Source organism: Oncorhynchus keta, chromosome 3, assembly GCF_023373465.1.
Source record: "Oncorhynchus keta strain PuntledgeMale-10-30-2019 chromosome 3, Oket_V2, whole genome shotgun sequence".
NCBI lineage: Eukaryota > Metazoa > Chordata > Actinopteri > Salmoniformes > Salmonidae > Oncorhynchus > Oncorhynchus keta.
The window spans coordinates 25,641,257-25,665,729 of NC_068423.1; the positions used below are offsets into that span (position 1 = coordinate 25,641,257).

The following is a 24,473-nucleotide window of genomic DNA, read 5'->3' on the forward strand; positions in this document are numbered from 1 at the left end:
GGCAATAAACTGCAATGTCCGTACTGTAAGACGCCTAAGACAGCGCTACAGGGAGACAGGACGGACAGCTGATTGTCCTCACAGTGGCAGAACACGTGTAACAACACCTGCACAGGATCAGTACATCCGAACACCACACCTGCGGGACAGGTACAGGATAGCAACAACAGTTACACCAGGAACGCACAATCCCTCCATCAGCACTCAGACTGTCCGCAATAGGCTGAGAGAGGCTGGACTGAGGGCTTGTAGACCTGTTGTAAGGCCGGGAACTTGAAGGTGCCTTGGTGGAAGAGTGAGGTAAATTCTCACAGCAAGAACTGGCAAATCTGGTGCAGTCCATGAGAAGGAGATGCACAACAGTACTTTATGCAGCTGGTGGCCACACCAGATACTGACTGTTACCCCCCTTTGTTCAGGGACACATTATTCAATTTCTGTTAGTCAAGTCTGTGGAAATTGTCTTAGTTGTTGAATCTTATGTTCATACAAATATTTACACATGTTAAATTTGCTGAAAATAAAAGCAGTTGACAGTGAGAGGACGTTTCTTTTTTTTGCTGAGTTTGTTAAAGTAATGACACTACATGCATGATGATTTCTAGTCAGTGGGACTGACATTCTAGACAGATAGATTAGACTTGACACTGAGATCACAGGACCTGGCTCTATGAGGAACAACCCCATTCACATGCATTACATGGAACAGAATCATCAGGGGGGGGGGGGGGCTGTATCCAACGGGCCCTGCTGAGATACCTGGATCCAACGGGCTCTGCTGAGGTACCAGGTTGCTGAGCCAAGACTTCTGGGACTACAACCTTCATGTGGGGCATCTGCTGCTGCGACAGAGGCGTAGGGAGGTATTGCAGCACCTCCAGACTGGGCTGGCCCTGCGGCCCTCACTCAGGTCAGCACACTGTGGTACACCCCTACTCACCAGACGGACCACGGTCCGGACCCAGAACAAGGTCAATACGGACTGGTCCAGAAAGCAACAAAATATGTTCTAGACAAAAATAAATAAATAAATAAATAAATGCAATAAATAAATGCAACATGGAACAATTTCAACAATTTTACTGAGTTAGTTCATAAGGAAATCAGTCAATTTAAATGCATTCATTAAACCATAATCTATGGATTTCACACAATTGGGAAGGGGCGGAGCCACAGGTGGGCATAGGCCCAGCCAATCAGGATTAGTTTTTCCCCACAACAGAGCTTTATAAAAGAAAGAAATACTGTTTCATCAGCTGTCCGGGTGGCTGGTCTCAGACGATCTTGCAGGTGAAGAAGCTGGATGTTAAGGTCCTGGGTCGGCGTGGTTACACATGGTCTGCATTTGTGAGGCCGGTTGGACGTACTGCCAAATTCTCTAAAACGACGTCGGAGGCGGCTTATGGTCAAGAAATTAACATTCAATTCTCTGGCAACAGCTCTGGTGGACATTCAAGCAGTCAGCATGCCAATTGTCCACTCATTCAAAGTCTAATCTGTGGCATTGTGTTGTGACAAAACTGTACATTTTAGAGTGCCCTTTTATTATCCCCAGCACAGGTTACACCTGTGTAATGACCATGCTGTTTAATCAGCTTCTTCCTATGCCACACCTGTCAGGTAGATGGATTATCTCGGCCGATGATAAATGATCACCAACAGGGATGTAAACAAATTTGCATATGGAACATCTCTGCAATCTTTTATTTCAGCCCATAAAACACGGTACCTTTACAAAACTTTATACATGTAAATTTAGGTCACAGACTTGAGTATTAAAAGTCCAAAGCAATAAGACAATACTAGTTCTCAAAAAGGCCATTTTAATCTGGAACGAGTCCTCCCCAGTAGGGGGGTTTTTAATAACAAAGTCACAGTAAGAACATTTGTAGGCAAAACGGGAGGCATGTGCCAATCAAAGACACACTGCCTCGTAAAAGATAATGACCACAAGCATTTTTTCTCAAGCAGCAAAATATGCTAACTTCAGTTAGCAAAGCATTTTTGTTAAGAGTATCAACCTGCCATTAGAAACATAGGCTACACGTGGTTTAAACAGGAGAAAGGATGGCTGGAAGAGAGAGAAACAAAGGATATAGAGTTCCACAGATGGGCCGACTTCAATAGAAACTGTTTGATGAGACGAGAGAGGGAGGGGGACTAGAGATAGAGAGAGGGACACTAGAGAGGGTGAGAGAGCGCTTCTACTGAATTACAAGGAGGAGCGTTTCTCACTGCCATCCGTGGAGGCCAACTGGGTATTCTGTTAGTCATTTTAACTTGGAATAGCAGGCCTTGAAGATAGATAGCTAGTTGGGTCACAGTCCTGCTGAGGTTCACCTCTTCCTTACTGACATTACTTTGCTAATCATACATCTGCTTCTGATGTACCTTCACCACCTGGGGGGGGGATGCAAAACTGACCCAAGATCAGAGTCTAGGGGGTACTCCACCGTACACCTCACACACGGTTGAGCTTGGTCACGATGAGGACGCGGACGGACTGGTCAAAGGCGGAGCAGACGCACAGACCCTGCTTGTCGGGGCTCCAGTCCAGGCTGGCGATTGGCTGGGTGGACAGAGTGACGTTCTGCAGCAGGGTGACAGTGCCGGCCACGCCCATGTCCACCTCATCTGAGTCCTTCTTGCTTCTCTGAGCCGGGTATTCACTGTTAAATCAAATCAAATGTATTTATATAGCCCTTCGTACATCAGCTGATATCTCAAAGTGCTGTACAGAAACCCAGCCTAAAACCCCAAACAGCGAGCAATGCAGGTGTAGAAGCAGGACAAAGGCAGCGGGAATCAAGGATGCATCTACACACTAGTCTAGACTCATTCAGGGATACATCCTACATGTAACTTGAGATAAAAGCACATAACTCAGACTTTCACATACAGTACATGATGCCTGTTTATGCATGTTAATCTCAAGTTAGGATTCAGACCACACACTGTACCAGCAGTGTCCCTCCAAAACCAGGAGTGAAGAGCATTGATTTTGACTCTTACCTAACTATGTTTGATGTTAGTTTACCATTATAGAGACATGTTTCTGAGGTTATGGGTTGAAATCCATTAAGTGACTTACTATTTCCATAGATGAAGGTTTCCAGCTCCCCCTGCTGTCATAAAGATGTCTCTGTTCTGGGGCAGATGTCTCACTTGCCAGATCGTTGATTTATGGGCCTTGGGATGAAATGGAAAGAATCCATTACATACAAACCAATGTGCTTAATCCTCTTATTAAGGATTAGCCCCCTCTTAAAATGTTCACCTAACATGACATACCCAAATCTAACTGCCTGTAGCTCAGGCCCTGAAGCAAGGATATGCATTTTCTTGGTACCATTTGAAAGGAAACACTTTGAAGTTAATGGAAATGTGAAAGGAATGTAGTAGAATATAAACACAATACATCTGGTAAAAGATAATACAAAAACAAAAGAAAAAAAACATTTTGTATATATATATTTTTTTACCATCAGAAAGGCTATTATTCCAGCCCAGGTGCAATTTAGATTCAGTGTATGTGCAAAGTTTTAGACTGATCCAATGAACCATTGTATTTCTGTTCAAGCGTTCAAGCTTTTGTATCAAGACTGCCTAAATGTGCCTAATTTGTTTATTAATAACTATGTTCAAAATTGTGCACTCTCCTGAAACAATATCATGGTATTCTTTCACTGTAATAGCTACTGTAAAATGGACAGTGCAGTTAGATTAGCAAGAATTTAAGCTTTCTGCCAATATCAGATATGTCTATGTCCTGGGAAATTCTCGTCACTTACAACCTCATGCTAATCGCATTAGCCTGTGTTAGCTCAACTGTCCCGTGGAACGGACACCAATCCCGAAGAATTAAACATTTTTTAAAATGGATATTGCAAGCAGAGAAATATAATTCATAGAATGGGATTTGCAGTCAAGTTAATGGGTGGTCATTCTATTTCTGTGATTGCAAGTTCAAGCCAAAGGTCTAGTAGCATATATTCAGCCAAAGGTTAGTCATATCCCATGTCGGTGGCAGATGTACAACCCAACAACTTTGATTAGGGAAAGAGGCATGAAACTAGAAACAGCAACTCAACAAATCAGAGTGGATTGAAAAACACTTCCAACCTTCAAATCCCATCCAATATGAGATTAGATATATTTATGTGCAGACTGTTGATCGCTCAATGAACAACACAAATATTTTAAAGAGGTATGGAGGCAAAGTCCTCTCTGATCTCCCCAAAACACCAGACGAACGGAGCCAGGGACGCGTCACAAATAGTACCCTAATCCCTAAAAGAGCACTACTTTTGATCAGGGCCCAAAGGGTTCCGGTTAAAATAATACTTTGGTGGGTGTATTATATTTGTCCCATTTCATACATGTGCTAGTGTGTATTAATATGCATGTGTATATGCAAATTCAAAAAAATTTAAATTGCACATCCCAACTCTCCCTATGACAGACACCCTTGGAGAGCCGGGCCAGGGTTTGACCCTGGAGCAATTGGGGTTAAGTGTCTTGCTCAAACGCACATCCACAGATTTTTCACCTTGTCAGGTCCTGGATTCAAACTAGCAACCTTTCGGTTACAGGCCCACAGAGCTCTGGTCAAACCGCAAGGCTACCCACAGAGCTCTGGTCAAACCGCAAGGCTACCCACAGAGCTCTGGTCAAACCGCAAGGCTACCCACAGAGCTCTGGTCAAACCGCAAGGCTACCCACAGAGCTCTGGTCAAACCGCAAGGCTACCCACAGAGCTCTGGTCAAACTGCAAGGCGACCCACAGAGCTCTTGGTCAAACCGCAAGGCTACCCACAGAGCTCTGGTCAAACCGCAAGGCTACCCACAGAGCTCTGGTCAAACCGCAAGGCTACCCACAGAGTTCTGGTCAAACCGCAAGGCTACCCATAGAGCTCTGGTCAAACCGCAAGGCTACCCATAGAGCTCTGGTCAAACCGCAAGGCTACCCATAGAGCTCTGTTCAAACCGCAACGCTACCCATAGAGCTCTGGTCAAACCGCAACGCTACCCATAGAGCTCTGGTCAAACCGCAACGCTACCCATAGAGCTCTGGTCAAACCGCAAGGCTACCCATAGAGCTCTGGTCAAACCGCAAGGCTACCCATAGAGCTCTGGTCAAACCGCAACGCTACCCATAGAGCTCTGGTCAAACCGCAAGGCTACCCATAGAGCTCTGGTCAAACCGCAAGGCTACCCATAGAGCTCTGGTCAAACCGCAAGGCTACCCACAGAGCTCTGGTCAAACTGCAACGCTACCCACAGAGCTCTGGTCAAACCGCAAGGCTACCCACAGAGCTCTGGTCAAACCGCAAGGCTACCCACAGAGGTCAAAATGTTCTCTCTGGTCAAAAGTAGTGCACTATATAGTGGAAAGAGTGCCATTTGGGACACAACTATGGGCCGGATTCACAAAACATAACTTCGTAAGAAGTTTCTTGTGAAAAAAATAAAATAAGAAGTTCATAAGAGTTCGTAAGTGCAATTCCTCAAAATGGTCTTAGGAATTCAGTTTTCTTAGGAAGTTTGTAAATATATATATATATTTTTAAAGAACTTTGTAAATATCTTATGTGGCATTGCTATAAGTGATGTGATTGAAACCAATGAATAGGCCTATGTGACAGGGATGATAGGATTTGACCCACTCTAACAGTGTTGATATTTCCATTTATTTATCTGCTTTATGTCTCGAGAATATATCTTTTAGGTGGCTCATGAACCCTTTATACACAAAAAAACAAAAAAAATGTTATTTTTCATACATTATAGCCATCAGACTAGCTATATCAAAACCAAAAATGGATAACCAAGGAATGCGCAATACAAACTTCAGCAAAAAAAGAGCTTGGGAAAAAAAATATATATATAAATAAATAAAATAAAAAAAGAGTAAAAAAATGCAGAACTAAGAACAGATATAGCCCTTGGTTCACTCCAGACCTGACTGCCCTTGACCAGCACAAAAACATCCTGTGGCGGACTGCCATAGCATCGAATCGTCCCCACGATATGCAACTGCGCAGGGAAGTCAGGAACCAATACAAGCAGTCAGTCAGGAAAGCAAAGGCCAGCTTTTTTCAAGCATAAATTTGCATCCTGTAGCCCTAACTGTAAAGTCCATGGAGAACAAGAGCACCTCCTCCCAGCTGCCCACTGCACTGAGGCTAGGAAGCACTGTCACCATCGATAAATCCATGATAATAGAACATTTCAATAACCATTTCTCAACAGCTGGCCATGCCTTCCTCCTGGCTACTCCAACCCTGGACAACAGCTCCAGAGGAATATCAACTTTGCTTTACTTTCTTCACACATCTATAACTTAGTTAAGGAAAAAAAATGTCAGTAAGACATTTCTTCTTAAGGTTTTGTGAATCTGGGCCCAGGGCTTTAACGCAAGTTTGTCAAGTGTGTTTTCATTTCATGGAGGAACGATTAAAAAGCCACACTCTCCACAGGCCTTATGTGATCTTTGGCAGGCAGCTTCATGGACATGAGCGTGTAAGAAAAACATGGCCGCCACACTGATCCAGTTGTGAAAAAAAGTCAAAATAATTCTCTCTCCCCATCTGTAACCACAACTGACTCACCGCCACCAGGGGATGAAAAATAACCTTTGACACTTTTTTCCGCCTTCTAATTCGGCCAATTACCTTTTCGGAGACGGAGTCGAAGCCCTTGGTGGGGTGCTGGGTCCTCATGTCAAAGACGTGGAATTTCCCCTCCAACGAAGTGGCCACTAGCTTGTTCATGTTGATATCCTTCCTGTCAAACTCCACATGGCATACCTGCAGGACAGTAATAAAAGAAGATAACAATCAGGCACTGAGTCCCTGGAGTGGACAGCCGAGCCATCCTAGAGAAATGACCTCAGTAGAACTAACTTCAGCTCCTGGCACCGAGACAAATGACCTCTGAACCTTTTACTCATCAATCTACACACAATACCCCACAATTACAAAGACACAGGTTTTAGAATTGTTTGCAAATGTATTTAAAAGATCAAATAAAAAACAGAAATATCACATTTATACAAGTATTCAGACTAAGTACTTTGTTGAACCACTTCTGGCAGTGATTACAGCCTCGAGTCTTCTTGGGCAAGACACTACAAGCTTGGCACACCTGTATTTGGAGATTTTCTCCCATTCTTCTCTGCAGATACTCTCAAGCTCTTTCAGGTTAGATGGGGAGCGTTGCTGCACAGCTATTTTCAGGTCTGTCCAGAGATGTTTGATCAGGTTCAAGTCCGGGCCCTGGCTGGGGCAATCAAGGACATTCAGAGACTTGTCCCGAAGCCACTCCTGTGGTGTCTTGGCTGTGTGCTTAGGGTTGTTGTCCTGTGGAAGGTGAACCTTCGCTCCAGTCGGAGGTCCTGAGCAGGTTTTCATCAAGGATCTCCGTACTTTGCACCGTTCATCTTTCCCTTGATCCTGACTAGTCTCCCAGTCCTTGTCACTGAAAAACATCCCCACAGGATGATGCCACCACTACGTTTCACTGTAGGGATGGTGCCAGGTTTCCTCCAGATGTGACTCGTGGCATACAGGCCAAAGAGTTCAATCTTGGTTTTATCAGAGCAGAGAATCTTGGTTCTCATTATCTGTGAGTCCTTTAGGTGGCTTTTGGCAAACTCCAAGTGGGCTGTCATGTGCGGAGTAGCTTCCATTTGGCCACTACCATAACGACCTGATTGGTGGAGTGCTGCAGAGATGGTTGTCCTTCTGAAAGGATCTCCCATCTCCACAGAGGAACTCTGGAGCTCTGTCAGAGTGACCAGCCGGTTCTTGGTAACCTCTCCCCCGATTGCTCAGTTTGGTCAGCTCTAGAAAGAGTCTTGGTGGTTCCAAACTTCTTCCATTTAAGAATGATGGAGGCCACTGTGTTCTTGGACCTTCAATGCTGCAGGAATATTTTGGTACCCTTCCCCAGATCCTGTCTCGGAGCTCTAGAACAATTCCTTCGACCTCGTGGCTTGGTTTTTGCTCTGACATGCACTGTCAACTGTGGGACCCTATATAGACAGGTGTGCACCTTTCCAAATCATGTCCAATCAATAGAATTTATAGAATATAGATAGATGTATAAGACCATGAAACACTACATATACAACAATATACAACAATTATCCAGGAAAAACATTTAAAAATGTCCAATGTAGAGGTAGAAATTAGGCTTATACTGGGGTATTTTGATTTATCTTAATGTTTATCATATTTTAAATGTTAATTTCGACTTTTTAAGTCAATACCCGCAGTCAGCTTGTACACTGGGTTATGAGCTTGCCTTCATTTGGCCTGTTAGATGATTATTTCATTCTGAAACTTACCGGTTGTCCCCAGTCACATGACAAGAGACCGGAGCCACGTGAGTCATTCACTGTTGTGCAGCACGCGCCAGGTGACCTAGTTACTGTATGGAATTCACACTTAAATGTTTGCCAACTATTAAGTGAACTGTCTAAAATGTCCTAAATGCGCTGCAGTTGTACATTTGGTTTATCTGGCTATGTGGTTAGCTTCTTGCAAAATCCGAGAGGGGGAAAACTTAACTAGCTGTTATTGGCAGAGAGGTTTGGAACTCATTGTTATTGGTCTACTACACAGGCCAAAACTCCCGCCAATTCAAACAGGCTGATTAGAAGGTCCAGTGTAGACTGTATTTTCAACCAGCCACTATCAGGAAATAAGACTGACATTTCTTTTACACTTTTACAGCTTTAGTTTCATCCTCTGTTGTACAATATGATACAAAACACAGGTAAAACTGAATTTTGACTGCACAGGACCTTTAATGAATATAAAGGTTGGCTGTTCACCATTTGAAGGTTTGGGTTGTTACTGTGTCAATATCGATAGGACCAAAAAGCAGGTATAGACCACCACTACCATATCGTTCTACAGACATATAGGGCTGGTTTCCCGGACACAGATTAAAGGCTCTATTCAGTCGGTAAAGCTGAAACGTTACAGATTCCGTGATGTGAAGGTCATTTCTGATTTGAGTTGACATATCCAGTGTTTAACCCTGAATGCAGTCTCCGCTAAAGCGGGAACATTACCTTTAAATGTCAATCACGCTGTAAAGCTGAACTTCCTGGATGTGGATAGAACAGAACCTAATCATTCTTCTCAACTAAAATCCCTATTTAAAGTGCATTTCTGAATAGAACTGGGTTTAAAGGGACAGTGTGAGATTTTAGTTGAGAAGAAGGCTTAATCTGTGTCCAGGAAGCCAGCCCTAATTTCTATTTACCCAGAGTCAAATTAACTAATTGATAACATTTTTATGTCTCTGTATCCACTATGAAGGAGGTTGTAAGTAGTTTTGTGAGCGGTTGCTAACTAGCGTTAGCACAATGACTGGAGGTATACAGGTACTGCTAGCACACTACACTCTTAAGACATAAAATTGGTACCCATCAGTTAATCCGACTTTGGGTAAATAGAAAAGGCTTAATTGCCAAACGCTTGCACTTTCCCTTTAATCTGGGTGCAGGACCCCAGCCATTGGTATCTTCAGTTGGTCTCACCCCATTTCTAATGTTGGTTTCCCACCGGAGAGACATGTTCCTGAGGTCAAAGAGCTTGATGTCTCCATTGTCGTATCCAGCACACACACATCGGTCCTGGTCGTTGAAGGCGTGGCCTGGGAAGGAAATGGTGAAACGGACCTTAACTGATCACTATGATGGGATTTTAAAATGTTGTAACTTGAACATTTAGGACCTATGCTTTGCTAAATTCTGTAAGCGAAGGACAACATGAGATCTATTAATTCTGCGGCCCAATGCAGATTTGAGATGAGTGCAGATGAGTGAAGTGACAGGAGCGACGCAGCTTGGGAAACCATGGGTTATCAGTATGCTAGCATTTCTCTCTCATACGTACCAAAAGCTACAGTCCAGCAATCTCTCTTGGCCTCCCCCTCCCCTGGCTCCATGTTAGCTACAGGTGAGTCCTTCTGTCTGGGGTCCCACACCTTCACTGTCCCTGGAAGACAGAAAACAGACAGCAGGGATAACATTAAAAACCTATTATGATGCCTCACGTAAGATGCCGGCTTTGCAGGACTGTTTTGAGAATACAGATTGGAACATGTTAAAAGATTCATCCATCCAGGACTCATCCATCAACATTGAGGAATACACAAGCAACTGACAGAATAAAGGAAACACTTGAGTAGAAGCGAGGTACAGTACCAGTCAAAGGTTTGGACAGACCTACTCATTGCAGGGTTTTTCTTTATTTTTAACTATTTTGTACATTGTAGAATAATAGTGAAGACATTAAAACTATGAAATAACACATATGGAATCATGTATTAACCAAATATATATTTTACATTTGAGATTCTTCAAAGTAGCCACCGTTTGCCTTGACGGCAGCTTTTTGCACACTCTTGGCATTCTCTCAACCAGCTTCATGAGGTAGTCACCTGGAATGCATTTCAATTATGAGGTGTGCATTGTTAAAAGTTAATTTGTGGAATTTCTTTCCTTCTTAATGCATTCCAGCCCATCAATTGTGTTGTGACAAGGTAGGTATGGTATACAGAAGATAGCCCTATTTGGTAAAAGACAAAGTCCATATTATGGCAAGAACAGCTCAAATACGCAAAGAGAAACGACAGGCCATCATTACTTTTAGACATGAAGGTAAGTCAATCCGGAAAATGTAAAGAAAGTTTCTTCAAGTACAGTCGCAAAAACCATCACGCGCTATAATGAAACTGGCTCGCATGAGGACTGCCACATGAAAGGAAGACCCAGAGTTACCTCTGCTGCAGAGGATAAGTTCATTAGAGTTACCAGCCTCAGAATTTGCAGCCCAAATAAATGCTTCAGAGTTGAAGTAACAGACACATCTCAACATCAACTGTTCAGAGGAGACTGTGTGAATCAGGCCTTCATGGTCGAATTTCTGCAAAGAAAACACTACTAAAGGACACCAATAATAAGAGACTTGCTTGGGCCAAGAAACACAATGGACATTAGACCGGTGGAAATCTGTCCTTTGGTCTGATGAGTCCAAATGTAAGATTTTTGGTTCCAACCGCCGTGCCTTTGTCAGACGGTTTCGGAGCATGAGGTCCGATACCAACAGGTTCAGTGACAGCTTATATCTCTACAAGCCATCAGACTGCACTTGAACTGGACTGACTCTCTGCACATACACTCACTCATGGACACACCCACTCATCCATACACAGTAATACTACACACACACAACTGCTGCTACAAGACTCGTATTTATTATTGCTAAACACTGCACAACTTAAATACTGTGCAATTTAAACATTCCCCCGAAAATATTCACACCTCTCGACTTTTTCCCCATATTTTTTTGTTACAGCCTGAATTTAAAATAGATTACATTTACATCATACATTTAAGTCATTTAGCAGACGCTCTTATCCAGAGCGACTTACAAATTGGTGCATTCACCTTATGACATCCAGTGGAACAGTCACTTTACAATAGTGCATCTAAATCTTAAAGGGGGGGTGAGAAGGATTACTTATCCTATCCTAGGTATTCCTTAAAGAGGTGGGGTTTCAGGTGTCTCCGGAAGGTGGTGATTGACTCCGCTGTCCTGGCGTCGTGAGGGAGTGTGTTCCACCATTGGGGGCCAGAGCAGCGAACAGTTTTGACTGGGCTGAGCGGGAACTGTACTTCCTCAGTGGTAGGGAGGCGAGCAGGCCAGAGGTGGATGAACGCAGTGCCCTTGTTTGGGTGTAGGGCCTGATCAGAGCCTGGAGGTACTGAGGTGCCGTTCCCCTCACAGATCCGTAGGCAAGCACCATGGTCTTGTAGCGGATGCGAGCTTCAACTGGAAGCCAGTGGAGAGAGCGGAGGAGCGGGGTGACGTGAGAGAACTTGGGAAGGTTGAACACCAGACGGGCTGCGGCGTTCTGGATGAGTTGTAGGGGTTTAATGGCACAGGCAGGGAGCCCAGCCAACAGCGAGTTGCAGTAATCCAGACGGGAGATGACAAGTGCCTGGATTAGGACCTGCGCCGCTTCCTGTGTGAGGCAGGGTCGTACTCTGCGGATGTTGTAGAGCATGAACCTACAGGAACGGGCCACCGCCTTGATGTTAGTTGAGAACGACAGGGTGTTGTCCAGGATCACGCCAAGGTTCTTAGCGCTCTGGGAGGAGGACACAATGGAGTTGTCAACCGTGATGGCGAGATCATGGAACGGGCAGTCCTTCCCCGGGAGGAAGAGCAGCTCCGTCTTGCCGAGGTTCAGCTTGAGGTGGTGATCCGTCATCCACACTGATATGTCTGCCAGACATGCAGAGATGCGATTCGCCACCTGGTCATCAGAAGGGGGAAAGGAGAAGATTAATTGTGTGTCATCTGCATAGCAATGATAGGAGAGACCATGTGAGGTTATGACAGAGCCAAGTGACTTGGTGTATAGCGAGAATAGGAGATGGCCTAGAACACAGCCCTGGGGGACACCAGTGGTGAGAGCGCGTGGTGAGGAGACAGATTCTCGCCACGCCACCTGGTAGGAGCGACCTGTCAGGTAGGACGCAATCCAAGCGTGGGCCGCGCCAGAGATGCCCAACTCGGAGAGGGTGGAGAGGAGGATCTGATGGTTCACAGTATCGAAGGCAGCCGATAGGTCTAGAAGGATGAGAGCAGAGGAGAGAGAGTTAGCTTTAGCAGTGCGGAGCGCCTCCGTGATACAGAGAAGAGCAGTCTCAGTTGAATGACTAGTCTTGAAACCTGACTGATTTGGATCAAGAAGGTCATTCTGAGAGAGATAGCGGGAGAGCTGGCCAAGGACGGCACGTTCAAGAGTTTTGGAGAGAAAAGAAAGAAGGGATACTGGTCTGTAGTTGTTGACATCGGAGGGATCGAGTGTAGGTTTTTTCAGAAGGGGTGCAACTCTCGCTCTCTTGAAGACGGAAGGGACGTAGCCAGCGGTCAGGGATGAGTTGATGAGCGAGATTAAAGAGAGATGTGTTTTCAATGGCCTCCACACAATACCCACATAATGTCAAAGTGGAATTGTGTATTTTGAAAACTTTTACAAATTAATTACAAATTAAAAGCTGACATTTTTTGAGTCAATAAGTATTCATCCGCTTTGTTATGGAAAGCCTAAATAAGTTTAGGAGTAAAACTGCAATAATAGTGTTTAACATGCTTTTTCAATAACTACCTAATGTGTACCCCACACATAGAAATTCACTTCTCGACAGAGGGGGCAATTGTAACACAGATTCAACCACAAAGACCTTGGAGGTTTTCCAATATATAGAGCTAAGCACAGGCAAAATCCTAGAGGAAAACATGGTTCAGTCTGCTTTCCAGCAGACACTGGGAGACAAATTCACCTTTCAGCAGGAAAATAACCTAAAACACAAGGCCAAATATACACTGGAGTTATTTACCAAGACAACGTTGAGTGTTCCTGAGTAACCTAGTTACAGTTTTGACTTAAATCGCCTTGAAAATCTATGGCAAGACTAGAAAATGGCTGTCTAGCAATGATCAACAACCAACTTGACAGAGCTTGAAGACTTTTAAAAAGAATAATGTGCAAATATTGTACAAATTATATGAGGAAAGCTCTTAGAGACTTACCCAGAAAGACTCACAGCTGTAATCACTGCCAAAGGTGATTCTAAAACGTATTGACTCTGGGGGTTAAATACTTATCTAATCAAGATGAGTTATTATTATTTCATATTTAAAAACATTTTTTTTTAAATTAAAATGTTAGGATTTTTCTTCCAGTTTGACATTAACATATTTTGTGTAGATCGTTGACCAAACAAAAATGACAATTTAATCCATTTGAATCCCTCTTTTTGTTACAACAAAATCTGGAAAAATTCAAGGAGAGTAAATCCTATCTGAAGGCTCTGTAAATATTGTACTATAAATTGTGCCTTCCTGTATTATATTTATGCTAAAATGTTTATTCTATTCTACTGAGCCATTTACTTGTTGGTATATGTTGGTATTCTTATCTTTTATTATTTCTTATTGTTGTTGGGTTGTCTAGAAGGAACCTGCGTGAAAGCATTCAGTTGGACGGTGTACACTATGTGTATCCTGTACTTGAAACTAAAACTCAGTTGATGTTATTGCATTTATGACTTCTGTCTGTATGCTATCTTCTACTACAGCATCCTACGAGTGATTGCCTAAGAATCCTAGCCACACCCTCAGGATTGAAGTCATCTTAAAAAAATATATGTAATAATTACCATCTCTGCTCCCAGTTACGATCTCGGGGGCCCCGTCACCGATCCCCAGGCCCCCGACACCATCTATGCTGTTCACGATCTCCTTGTGGGCCTTCACAGAGTACACAGACACATCAGGCACCTCCAGGTTCCTACAGACAGACAAGGGGATATCAGGATCAGATGACTACTGCACGGCAAGCGGTACCACAGCACCAAGTCTGGAACCAACAGGAACTGCTTCTACCCCCAAGTCACAAGACTGCTAAATAGCTAATCAAATGGCGAACCAGACTACCTGCATTGACCCTTTTTCCACCAACTCCCTTATACTGACTCTATGGACACATACTGGACTCTACCCACACACATACTGGACTCTACTGGACCCACACACTGACACATACTGGACTCTACCCACAACCCACACACTGACACATACTGGACTCTACCCACAACCCACACATACTGGACTCTACCCCGACACATACTGGACTCTACCCCGACACATACTGGACTCTACCCCGACACATACTGGACTCTACCCCGACACATACTGGACTCTACCCAGACACATACTGGACTCTACCCAGACACATACTGGACTCTACCCCGACACATACTGGACTCTACCCCGACACATACTGGACTCTACCCACACCCCGACACATACTGGACTCTACCCCGACACATACTGGACTCTACCCACACCCCGACACATACTGGACTCTACCCACACCCCGACACATACTGGACTCTACCAACACATACTGGACTCTACCCACACCCCAACACATACTAGACTCTACCCACACACTCACACATACTGGACTCTACCCAGACACATACTGGACTCTACCCCGACACATACTGGACTCTACCCAGACACATACTGGACTCTACCCAGACACATACTGGACTCTACCCACACCCAGACACATACTGGACTCTACCCACACCCAGACACATACTGGACCCTACCCAGACACATACTGGACTCTACCCACACCCAGACACATACTCGACTCTACCCACACCCAGACACATACTGGACTCTACCCACACCCAGACACATACTGGACTCTACCCACACCCAGACACATACTGGACTCTACCCACACCCAGACACATACTGGACTCTACCCACACCCCGACACATACTAGACTCTACCAACACATACTAGACTCTACCCACACACTCACACATACTAGACTCTACCCACACACTCACACATACTAGACTCTACCCACACACTCACACATACTAGACTCTACCCACACACTCACACATACTGGACTCTACCCAGACACATACTGGACTCTACCCCGACACATACTGGACTCTACCCAGACACATACTGGACTCTACCCACACCCAGACACATACTGGACTCTACCCACACCCAGACACATACTGGACTCTACCCACACCCAGACACATGCTGGACTCTACCCACACCCAGACACATACTGGACTCTACCCACACCCACACACATACTAGACTCTACCCACACCCAGACACATACTGGACTCTACCCAGACACATACTGGACTCTACCCACACCCAGACACATACTGGACTCTACCCACACCCAGACACATACTGGACTCTACCCAGACACATACTGGACTCTACCCAGACACATACTGGACTCTACCCACACCCAGACACATACTGGACTCTACCCACACCCCAACACATACTGGACTCTACCCACACACTCACACATACTGGACTCTACCCACACCCCGACACATACTGGACTCTACCCACACCCAGACACATACTGGACTCTACCCACACCCAGACACATACTGGACTCTACCCACACCCAGACACATACTGGACTCTACCCACACCCAGACACATACTGGACTCTACCCACACCCAGACACATACTGGACTCTACCCACACCCAGACACATACTGGACTCTACCCACACCCAGACACATACTGGACTCTACCCACACCCCGACACATACTAGACTCTACCCACACCCCAACACATACTAGACTCTACCCACACACTCACACATACTAGACTCTACCCACACACTCACACATACTAGACTCTACCCACACACTCACACATACTAGACTCTACCCACACACTCACACATACTAGACTCTACCCACACACTCACACATACTGGACTCTACCCACACACATACTGGACTCTACCCACACACATCGACACATACTGGAGTCCAGTATGTGTGTGTGTGTGTATATATATATATATATATATATATATATATATATATATACACACATCGACACATACTGGAGTCCAGTACTGTGTGTCCAGTATATATATATATATATATATATATATATATATATATATATATATATATATACACACATCGACACATACTGGAGTCCAGTATGTGTGTGTGTGTATATATATATATATATATATATATATATATATATATATATATATATATATTTTATAGTCTACTCATACATACATACATACATACATACATACATACATACATACATACATACATACATACATACATACATACATACATAGCCATATTATTTGTATTCAGTATTCACTGTGTATTTATTCCTTGTGTTACTCTTTTTTTTTATCTCATCATTGTTAGAAAGGACCAGTAAGTAGGCATTTCCCTATTAGTCGATACATGTTGTCTACAAAGCATGTGACAAACAGCATTTAATTTGACTTAACAGACACATAGCCTGATCCCAGATCTGTTAATGCTGTATAGCCACCATCTATGTGGTCGCAAAGGAGTTGGCTAGTACAAACAGACCTGCGACCAGGCGTCTGGACCAATGTCCTTATTAGGGATAGCTTTTATAGTGTATAGCAGAACATGCTGGTGGTAGGGTAAATCTATATGACATGTGATGTGTCTTTTCAGATGGTAAATAAATAGGCTACCATATATTGAGATTTCCGTCAAAGTCCCCGGTTGCTATATGTCTTTGTTGTAGAGAGCTGGCCCCGAATGTCCCACACTTGATGGGCTTTGCTTTCTCGATCTGTGAAAGATAACAGGACATTGTTATGCTTGTCCATAACTGAAATTCATTAGATTAATTAGATTAAGTAAAAAAAGTTATTATCTTGTCTTTGGGAAACAAGGGTCTAAATAGATATCGCTAGAGTCCAAACGAATGCAACGGATAACAACATGAACATGCATGGTTGCTATTCGTGTATGTTTGTTTTTGACATGGCACTGTTAAACAACAGTCAAGTGACCGTAGAAACCGATCTAGCTACGATCGCTGCTGCAGTATCACAGACGGACAGGGGGTCCTTGTGTTACTAGTTGCTATGGTAACGAAAGGTATCCGAACGACATTTCTAGAACAAACTAGAAAGCTAACGTAGCTAGCTGGCTAAAAGCTTGAACTAGCTCGAAAACAAAGCACAAAACAATACAACATGAGCTACCTCTTTTATGAGTTTAACCTCTCCATGTTCCACCTCGTATATTTGCATCACTCCTGTGCCCCTTGCATAGTTTCCCAGACAGACAAACTTTGCACTACAAGGAATCCATTTGCTGTCAAACACTGTGTAGTTTAAACTTCTCTGAACGTGAGCTATAATTTGTGGCTTCTCAAATGGCGTCGACATTTCTTCCCTGGAATGACAATAACGACGATGAAAACGTTATGAGCGCTAATACTGAAAGATATATCGATTTTTCTGACATTAATATAATAGCAAGCTTGTTTTTTGGTTCGGCAACTCTGTCAACACGATTTTGTAGCAAAACGAACGACATGGAAGGACACATAAAGTGCTGCCTACATTTTAGCCGGATGAAAAATGGCAAAGACAATATATTTGTTGAATACTTGTGAATGTCGTTATATTTTTCCAAAACATTACATTATATTCCCTAGCAGACATTAATATATATATAATGCCATATAAACATGTGTTTTTTTTTATCCATACAGAATTAAACACTGCACTCAGGCGCATGTTGAACAGACTTTGGGTCCTTTCAAAAACACGGGAACAACCTCGTGTCCAACTTCATGTACCTCTCCTAACATTTTGGCTTTATTTACTGTTAAAAACGAAATTCGTTATGGACACTGATAATAATCCAACAACGGAGGTAGCTGCTACTACTACAGACAGTGAAGACACAACAGAAGCGTTCGTCAAGGTGAAATCAAAGAAGACATCGAAGCGAAAACGCGAGATGGATGGAGTCGATATGGAGGCTGAGGACTCCGTAGCATGCAAGCGGCCTCAGTTTCCACCCATTTCAGGCGACAAACTTAAGGTAAAGTAAATCCAACATTTTTATATATTAGTACATATGCTACTGAATTATTACACTTAGCTTGAACTTTGCCTGTTAGGGTGGAACATTTTTCTCGTCCCGTCCCGGGTCTTGCACATGCGCAATGTCACGCTATTGCTATGATTATTCTTACACTGCCTAAATTGAAGCCTGTAGCCTGCACAAATATTAAGTAGCACTGCACTACATTTTAGTCAGCCGGTGCGGGTTTTCTTCTAGTGTAGGCTACACAACAATGTCATAAATCTGCGCATACCACTGTGAGAAGTTGCAATGACAGTTCTAACATTTCCACTGTCATGTTTTTTTTGTCTCCTTGTTTCAGGGTGGTTCTGATGAGATGCGTAAGGTTGCTGTCCCGGCCCACAGGTATACCCCTCTGAAGGAGAACTGGCTGAAGATATTCACACCCATCGTCGAGAACCTACAGCTCCAAGTCAGATTCAACCTCAAAACCAGAAATGTGGAAATTAAAGTAAATGCAATGAGATTACCTGAGCGATGTTTATTTGTATTGGTGTCTAGAAAGTAGGCCGTAATATGAACGTGTCTTTGATTGCAGACATGTAAAGACACGCAGGACATTGGCTCTCTCACGAGAGCTGCAGACTTCGTACGAGCCTTCGTTCTAGGATTCCAGGTTGAGGTAAGCAGCAGCAGCACCTTCTGGGAAAGGAAGGCATTATCTTGTTGGGGTGATGAAATGAGAAGGATCCAGTCATCCAACAGCACTCTACTATCTCTGCTCTATATTGATATAGTGAGAATTACAGGCCATCTCCCTTCTTTCAAGTCAAATGTGTTTAAAGGGATAGTGAGAGATTGTTGAAGTTATTGTTATGTTTTTCTACGTACCCAGAGTCAGATGAACTCATGGATACCATTTGTCACTGCGTGGAGTTTAAGGCAGTTTCGTGAGCCATTGCTAACTAGCATTAGCACAATGCCTGGAAGTCTACCAGAACCGCTAGCATGCAGTCGTCTACTGGCCTAAAGCCTAATGTCTATTAGGAATACAACCCCACTGTTTATCATGTGAAAGGAATCTGACACCTTGTCTCTCTTTCCCTTGGGAGGCCTATAAAATTTAGTCTAAATATAGGCTATTAATGAACCCTAACGTCTATTGACAATACAACTCCCATGTTGTGTTGAATCTAAACAACACTTTGTCTGTCTCCCCAGGATGCCCTTGCTCTCATCAGATTGGATGAACTTTTCCTGGAAACCTTTGATGTCACAGACGGTAACTAAGGGCCTGCCTGGCTCTACCTTTACAACCTAAAATATTTGTAGTCAGGAATGGATTATGGGCACTGGCCAGCCAGGCTTGTAAACCACAATGTGTACTTGCCCCGGTGACATTCTGTGCCATGCGATATCTGAAAAGTCAACATTTCACTAGTCACCGAGCTAGTTAGGCACACTTTCTACTAGCCCGGTCTGAAAAGTACTAGCCTTGGGCTAGTGTGTTATCTTAATTTCATCCCTGTTTGTAGTATGCAAGCTCTTTTCACTACTAAGTGCACATTTTTCACTGACGGTCTTGGTTCTTTCTTTCAATTAATTGTTTTTATTGTCAGTAAAACCAGTCTTATTATCTACCTTTTTTAATATTTTGTGCCCCGGGACAACAGATGAAAACTAGCCAGCTGGCTAAATATGGCACATTTTCATAACTTTTGATTGATGTACATTGTCACTGTCAATTAAATAAAGTATGCACGGTCTCTGCCCCATACTAAGTGCATTTAATGTGTGTGAACTTTTTCTCACCGTACTATTTTTTGTTTTGTTTCGTTGACAGTAAAACCACTGAAAGGAGACCATTTGTCCAGAGCTATTGGGAGGATAGCAGGGAAAGGAGGCAAAACAAAATTCACCATTGAAAATGTGACCAAGACCAGGATTGTTCTGGCAGACTCGTGAGTAGTGCTATATGGCCCCATGTTATGATGTAATGGTTAGAATTCTAGGCCTACATTCAAAGACTATTATTTATGGTTTCATCATGTTCTTTTTTGTTGGTGTCTTTAATATTTTACAGGAAAGTACACATATTAGGATCTTTCCAGAATATTAAGATGGCACGGACAGCGATATGCAATCTCATCTTAGGTAAGACTGAAAGAGATGTAGAAGTTGGTAGAGTGGTGGTGAGGAAGGGGAGGATACAGTGTCCAGAAGTGACGCCATTCATTTTCAGGTTTCACTCATATGTCTTCTTAAGCTTTGTTTTACTGTTGACAATTACAACTGATTTCGAGATTGAATATCGATTCGATCACCTTAAATATGTCATCTGATTTGTTTCTCTGAATTGTTTCATCAAACTTATCGCCGCCAGCTCCTGATATCAGGGCATGCAAACTGTCTCCTGAATTAGCTTAAGTGCGCATGTGCACCCAGCTGGGCTCACAAGCGAACGAGGCCCGAGTTTGTTTTCCCTGGCTAAACTAGCTGGATAGCTAAACTATGCCACTTTTCGTCCTCATTGCCAAACTTCATAAATACCGCATCCTCAACTGCAAAACTCTGGAAAGAAACTTAAATGATTTGTTTTGTTGAATGGTTTGAAATATGTGTCGTAAGATGACGGTGGCGAAGGTTTTCATTGCTACTTACTTACCTCAGATACAAGTTCAGTTTTGAGATCCATTGGCATCAGCTTAGCTAGACATTTCTTACTGGTCTTGAAACTGACAACATGCAGCCTCTCCCGCTTGGCTCGATGGGATATGTAGTGATTTTGCCAACACATCCAGATATGTACACAGTCTTGTACCCTTAACCTGTTTTAAACTGAAGGATCGGCGGCGCTTCTCCACAACACACTCTATTGGCAATGTGAATTCGTCATATAATCATGTTTCACCATTGCCCCCAAGTCCCATGTATTAAAATGGAAAGTGTTTTAGGAAATGCCACACAGTGTTGTTAGAGCATGGCGCTTGTAACACCAGGATTGTGGGTTCGATTCCCGGGTCACCCATACGAATAGTGTGGGTGTGGCTTTAGGTAAAAAAAAACACCTGCTAATTAGCATATTATATACAGTACCAGTCAAAAGTTTGGACACCTACTCATTTCATGGTTTTTCTTTTTTCTACATTGTAGAATAATAGTGACGACATCAAAACTATGAAGTAACACATAAGGAATCATGTGGTAATTCTTGCCATAATGTGGACTTATGGTAAAAGACCATTTGGTAAAAGACCATTTGGTAAAAGACCATCTTCTGTATACCAACCCTACCTTTTCACAACAACTGATTGGCTCAAACGCATTCAGGAAAGAAATTCCACAAATTAACTGAACAATGCACACCCGTTAATTGAAATGTATTGCAGGTGACTACCTCATGAATCTGGTTGAGAGAATGCAAAGGGTGGCTACTTTGAAGAATATAATATATTTTGATTGGTTTAACCTGTCTGGAAACACCTCGCCAACAGCCAATGAAATTGCATGGCGCCAAATACAAATCAACAGAAATCTCATAAATCTAATTTCTCAAACATACAAGTATTAGGCACCTTTTTTTTTCTCTTTTTTTTGTGGAATTTTACCCCTTTCGCCCCAATTTCATGGTATCCAATTGTTTTAATTGCTACTACATTGTCATCACTACAACTCCCGTACGGGCTCAGGAGAGACTAAGGTTGAAAGTCATGCGTCCTCCGATACACAACCCAACCAAGCCGCACTGCTTCTTAACACAGCACCAACCAACCCGGAAGCCAGCCGGCAACCTTGGTTAGCGTGCACTGCACCCGGCCTGCCACAGGAGTCGCTGGTGAGGCAAGGATTTCCCTACCGGCCATACCCTCCCTAACCCGGACGATGCTAGGCCAATTGTGCGCCACGGCCGGTTACGACAGCCTGGGCGCGAACCCAGAGTCTCTGGTGGCACAGCTGGCGCTGCAGTACAGCGCCCTTAACCACTGCGCCACCCGGGAGTATTAGGCACCATTTTAAAGATACAATACTCGTTAATCCAGCCACAGTGTCTGATTTCAAAAATGCTTTACAGCGAAAGCTCCACAAACGATTCACCACCAAGTCACAGAAAAACCCAGCCACTTTTCCAGCCAAAGAGAGGAGTCACAAAAAGCACAAATGGAGATCAAATTAATCACTAACCTTTGATGATCTTCATCGGATGACACTCATAGGACTTCATGTTACACAATACATGTATGTTCTTTGTTCGGTAAAGTTCATATTTATATCCAAAAATCAAATTTTACATTGGCGCGTTACGTTCAGTAGTTTTAAAACATGCTGTGATATTGCAGAGAGCCACATGAATTTACAGAAATACTCATTATAAATGTTGATGAAAATGCATGTGTTATACATGGAAATATAGATAAACCTCTCCTTAATGCAACCACCGCTGTGTCAGATTTTTTTTTTTAACTTTAGGGAAAAAGCATGACCTGAGTACGGCGCTCAGAGCCCAAAACAGCCAAAATAAATATCCGCCATGTTGCGCCGTCAACATTAGTTAGAAATGGCATTATAAATATTAATTCACCTTCGATGATCATCAGAATGCACTAACCAGGAATCCCAGTTTGACGACAAATGTTTGATTTGTTCCATAAAGTCCATCAATTATGTCCAAATAGCTTGTTAGGGCGTTTGGTAAACAAATCCAAACGCGTGTTCAGGTCCAGTCGAACGTCGGATGAAAAGTTCAAAAAGTTACATTACAGGTCGTACAAACTTGTCAAACTAAGTATTATAGAATCAATCTTTATTGAACATTTATGATAAAAACATCCTAATGTTCCAACCGGAGTATTCGATTGTCTGTAGAAAAGCAATGGAACGAGCGATGCCTCTCATGTGAAATGCGTGTGGCTGAGAACGAGTCTGCTGCCAGACCTCTGACTCAATCGCTCTCTTTTTCGGCCCCCCTTCACAGTAGAAGCCTGAAACAACGTTCTAAAGACGGTTGACATCTAGTGGAAGCCTTAGGAAGTGCAACATAACCCATATCCCACTGTGTATTCGATAGGGGCTGAGTTAAAAAACTACAAACCTTAGATTTCCCATTTGGATTTTTTCTCAGGTTTTTGCCTGCCGAATGAGTTCTGTTATACTCCGACATCATTCAAACAGTTTTAGAAACTTCAGTGTTTTCTATCCAATACTACTACTAATATGCATATATTAGCATCTGGGACAGAGTAGGAGGCAGTTTGCTCTGGGCACTCTATTCATCCAAAAGTGAAAATGCTACCCCCTCTCCCAAAGAAGTTAACACTTTTTCCCCCCGTTACTACATAGTTTTGATGTCTTCACTATTTTTTTCTGCAGTGTAGAAAATAGTAAAAAATAAAGAAAAACCCTTGAATGAGTAGGTGTGCAAACTTTTGACTGGTACTATGTTATTGATATTATACATGTCTATTTCCCCATACAGGAAGTCCCCCTTCTAAGGTGTACGGTAACATCAGGGTCGTGGCCAGCAGGACAGCAGAGAGATTCTAAAGTCACACGTGGATTTATATTCTCGTCTCCTGATGAAAGTCAGGTATTCACCAAGATTCTGATCGAAGACCGGTTTTGCCTTTTTTTAAACCTACGGTAATATGGATGGGTGGACCTGGTCCTAGATCAGCACTCCTGAGACGCTTTTTGGATGTGGGCCCTTGCCTGACATCTTCCAGGACTTTTGTTGTTGAAGCTGGACATATTGATCTGGGGAGTGCCTACCTGCCTTCGACATCTGGACTGGCCTGGCCTATCTCTTCCCACAGGGGATATTTGCATGTAAATGATTTGCCCCTGGATTTCAGTTTGATTTAAATAAAATCTGAACCTAAAAGTATTTGGAGGCCAACAATTAATTGTTACACAAAGTGAAAATTTGAGTTAATGTAAATAAAACTGCAGAAACCCTAATGTGAGACTG

At 43.2% G+C, this 24,473-nt stretch overlaps 2 protein-coding genes across 2 annotated transcripts; one reads left to right on the forward strand and one right to left on the reverse strand.

The window, feature by feature from the left end:
• Nucleotides 1–1,675: 1,675 nt before the first annotated feature.
• On the reverse strand, nt 1,676–18,251 carry dnaaf10 (dynein axonemal assembly factor 10). Its single transcript, XM_035753236.2, has 8 exons — nt 17,674–18,251; nt 17,155–17,255; nt 14,252–14,382; nt 9,912–10,013; nt 9,554–9,669; nt 6,675–6,809; nt 3,092–3,189; nt 1,676–2,669 (listed from the first exon to the last, which is right to left on the reverse strand). The coding sequence occupies exons 1-8, from the start codon at nt 17,857–17,859 to the stop codon at nt 2,462–2,464; spliced, it is 1,077 nt and encodes a 358-aa protein (XP_035609129.2). The 5' UTR covers nt 17,860–18,251; the 3' UTR covers nt 1,676–2,461.
• Nucleotides 18,234–24,463, forward strand: pno1 (partner of NOB1 homolog). Its single transcript, XM_035753247.2, has 7 exons — nt 18,234–18,523; nt 18,870–19,019; nt 19,107–19,190; nt 19,730–19,790; nt 20,352–20,469; nt 20,592–20,662; nt 23,982–24,463. Exons 1-7 carry the CDS (start codon nt 18,323–18,325, stop codon nt 24,047–24,049), a joined length of 753 nt encoding a protein of 250 aa, XP_035609140.1. The 5' UTR covers nt 18,234–18,322; the 3' UTR covers nt 24,050–24,463.
• The last annotated feature ends 10 nt before the right edge of the window (nt 24,464–24,473 follow it).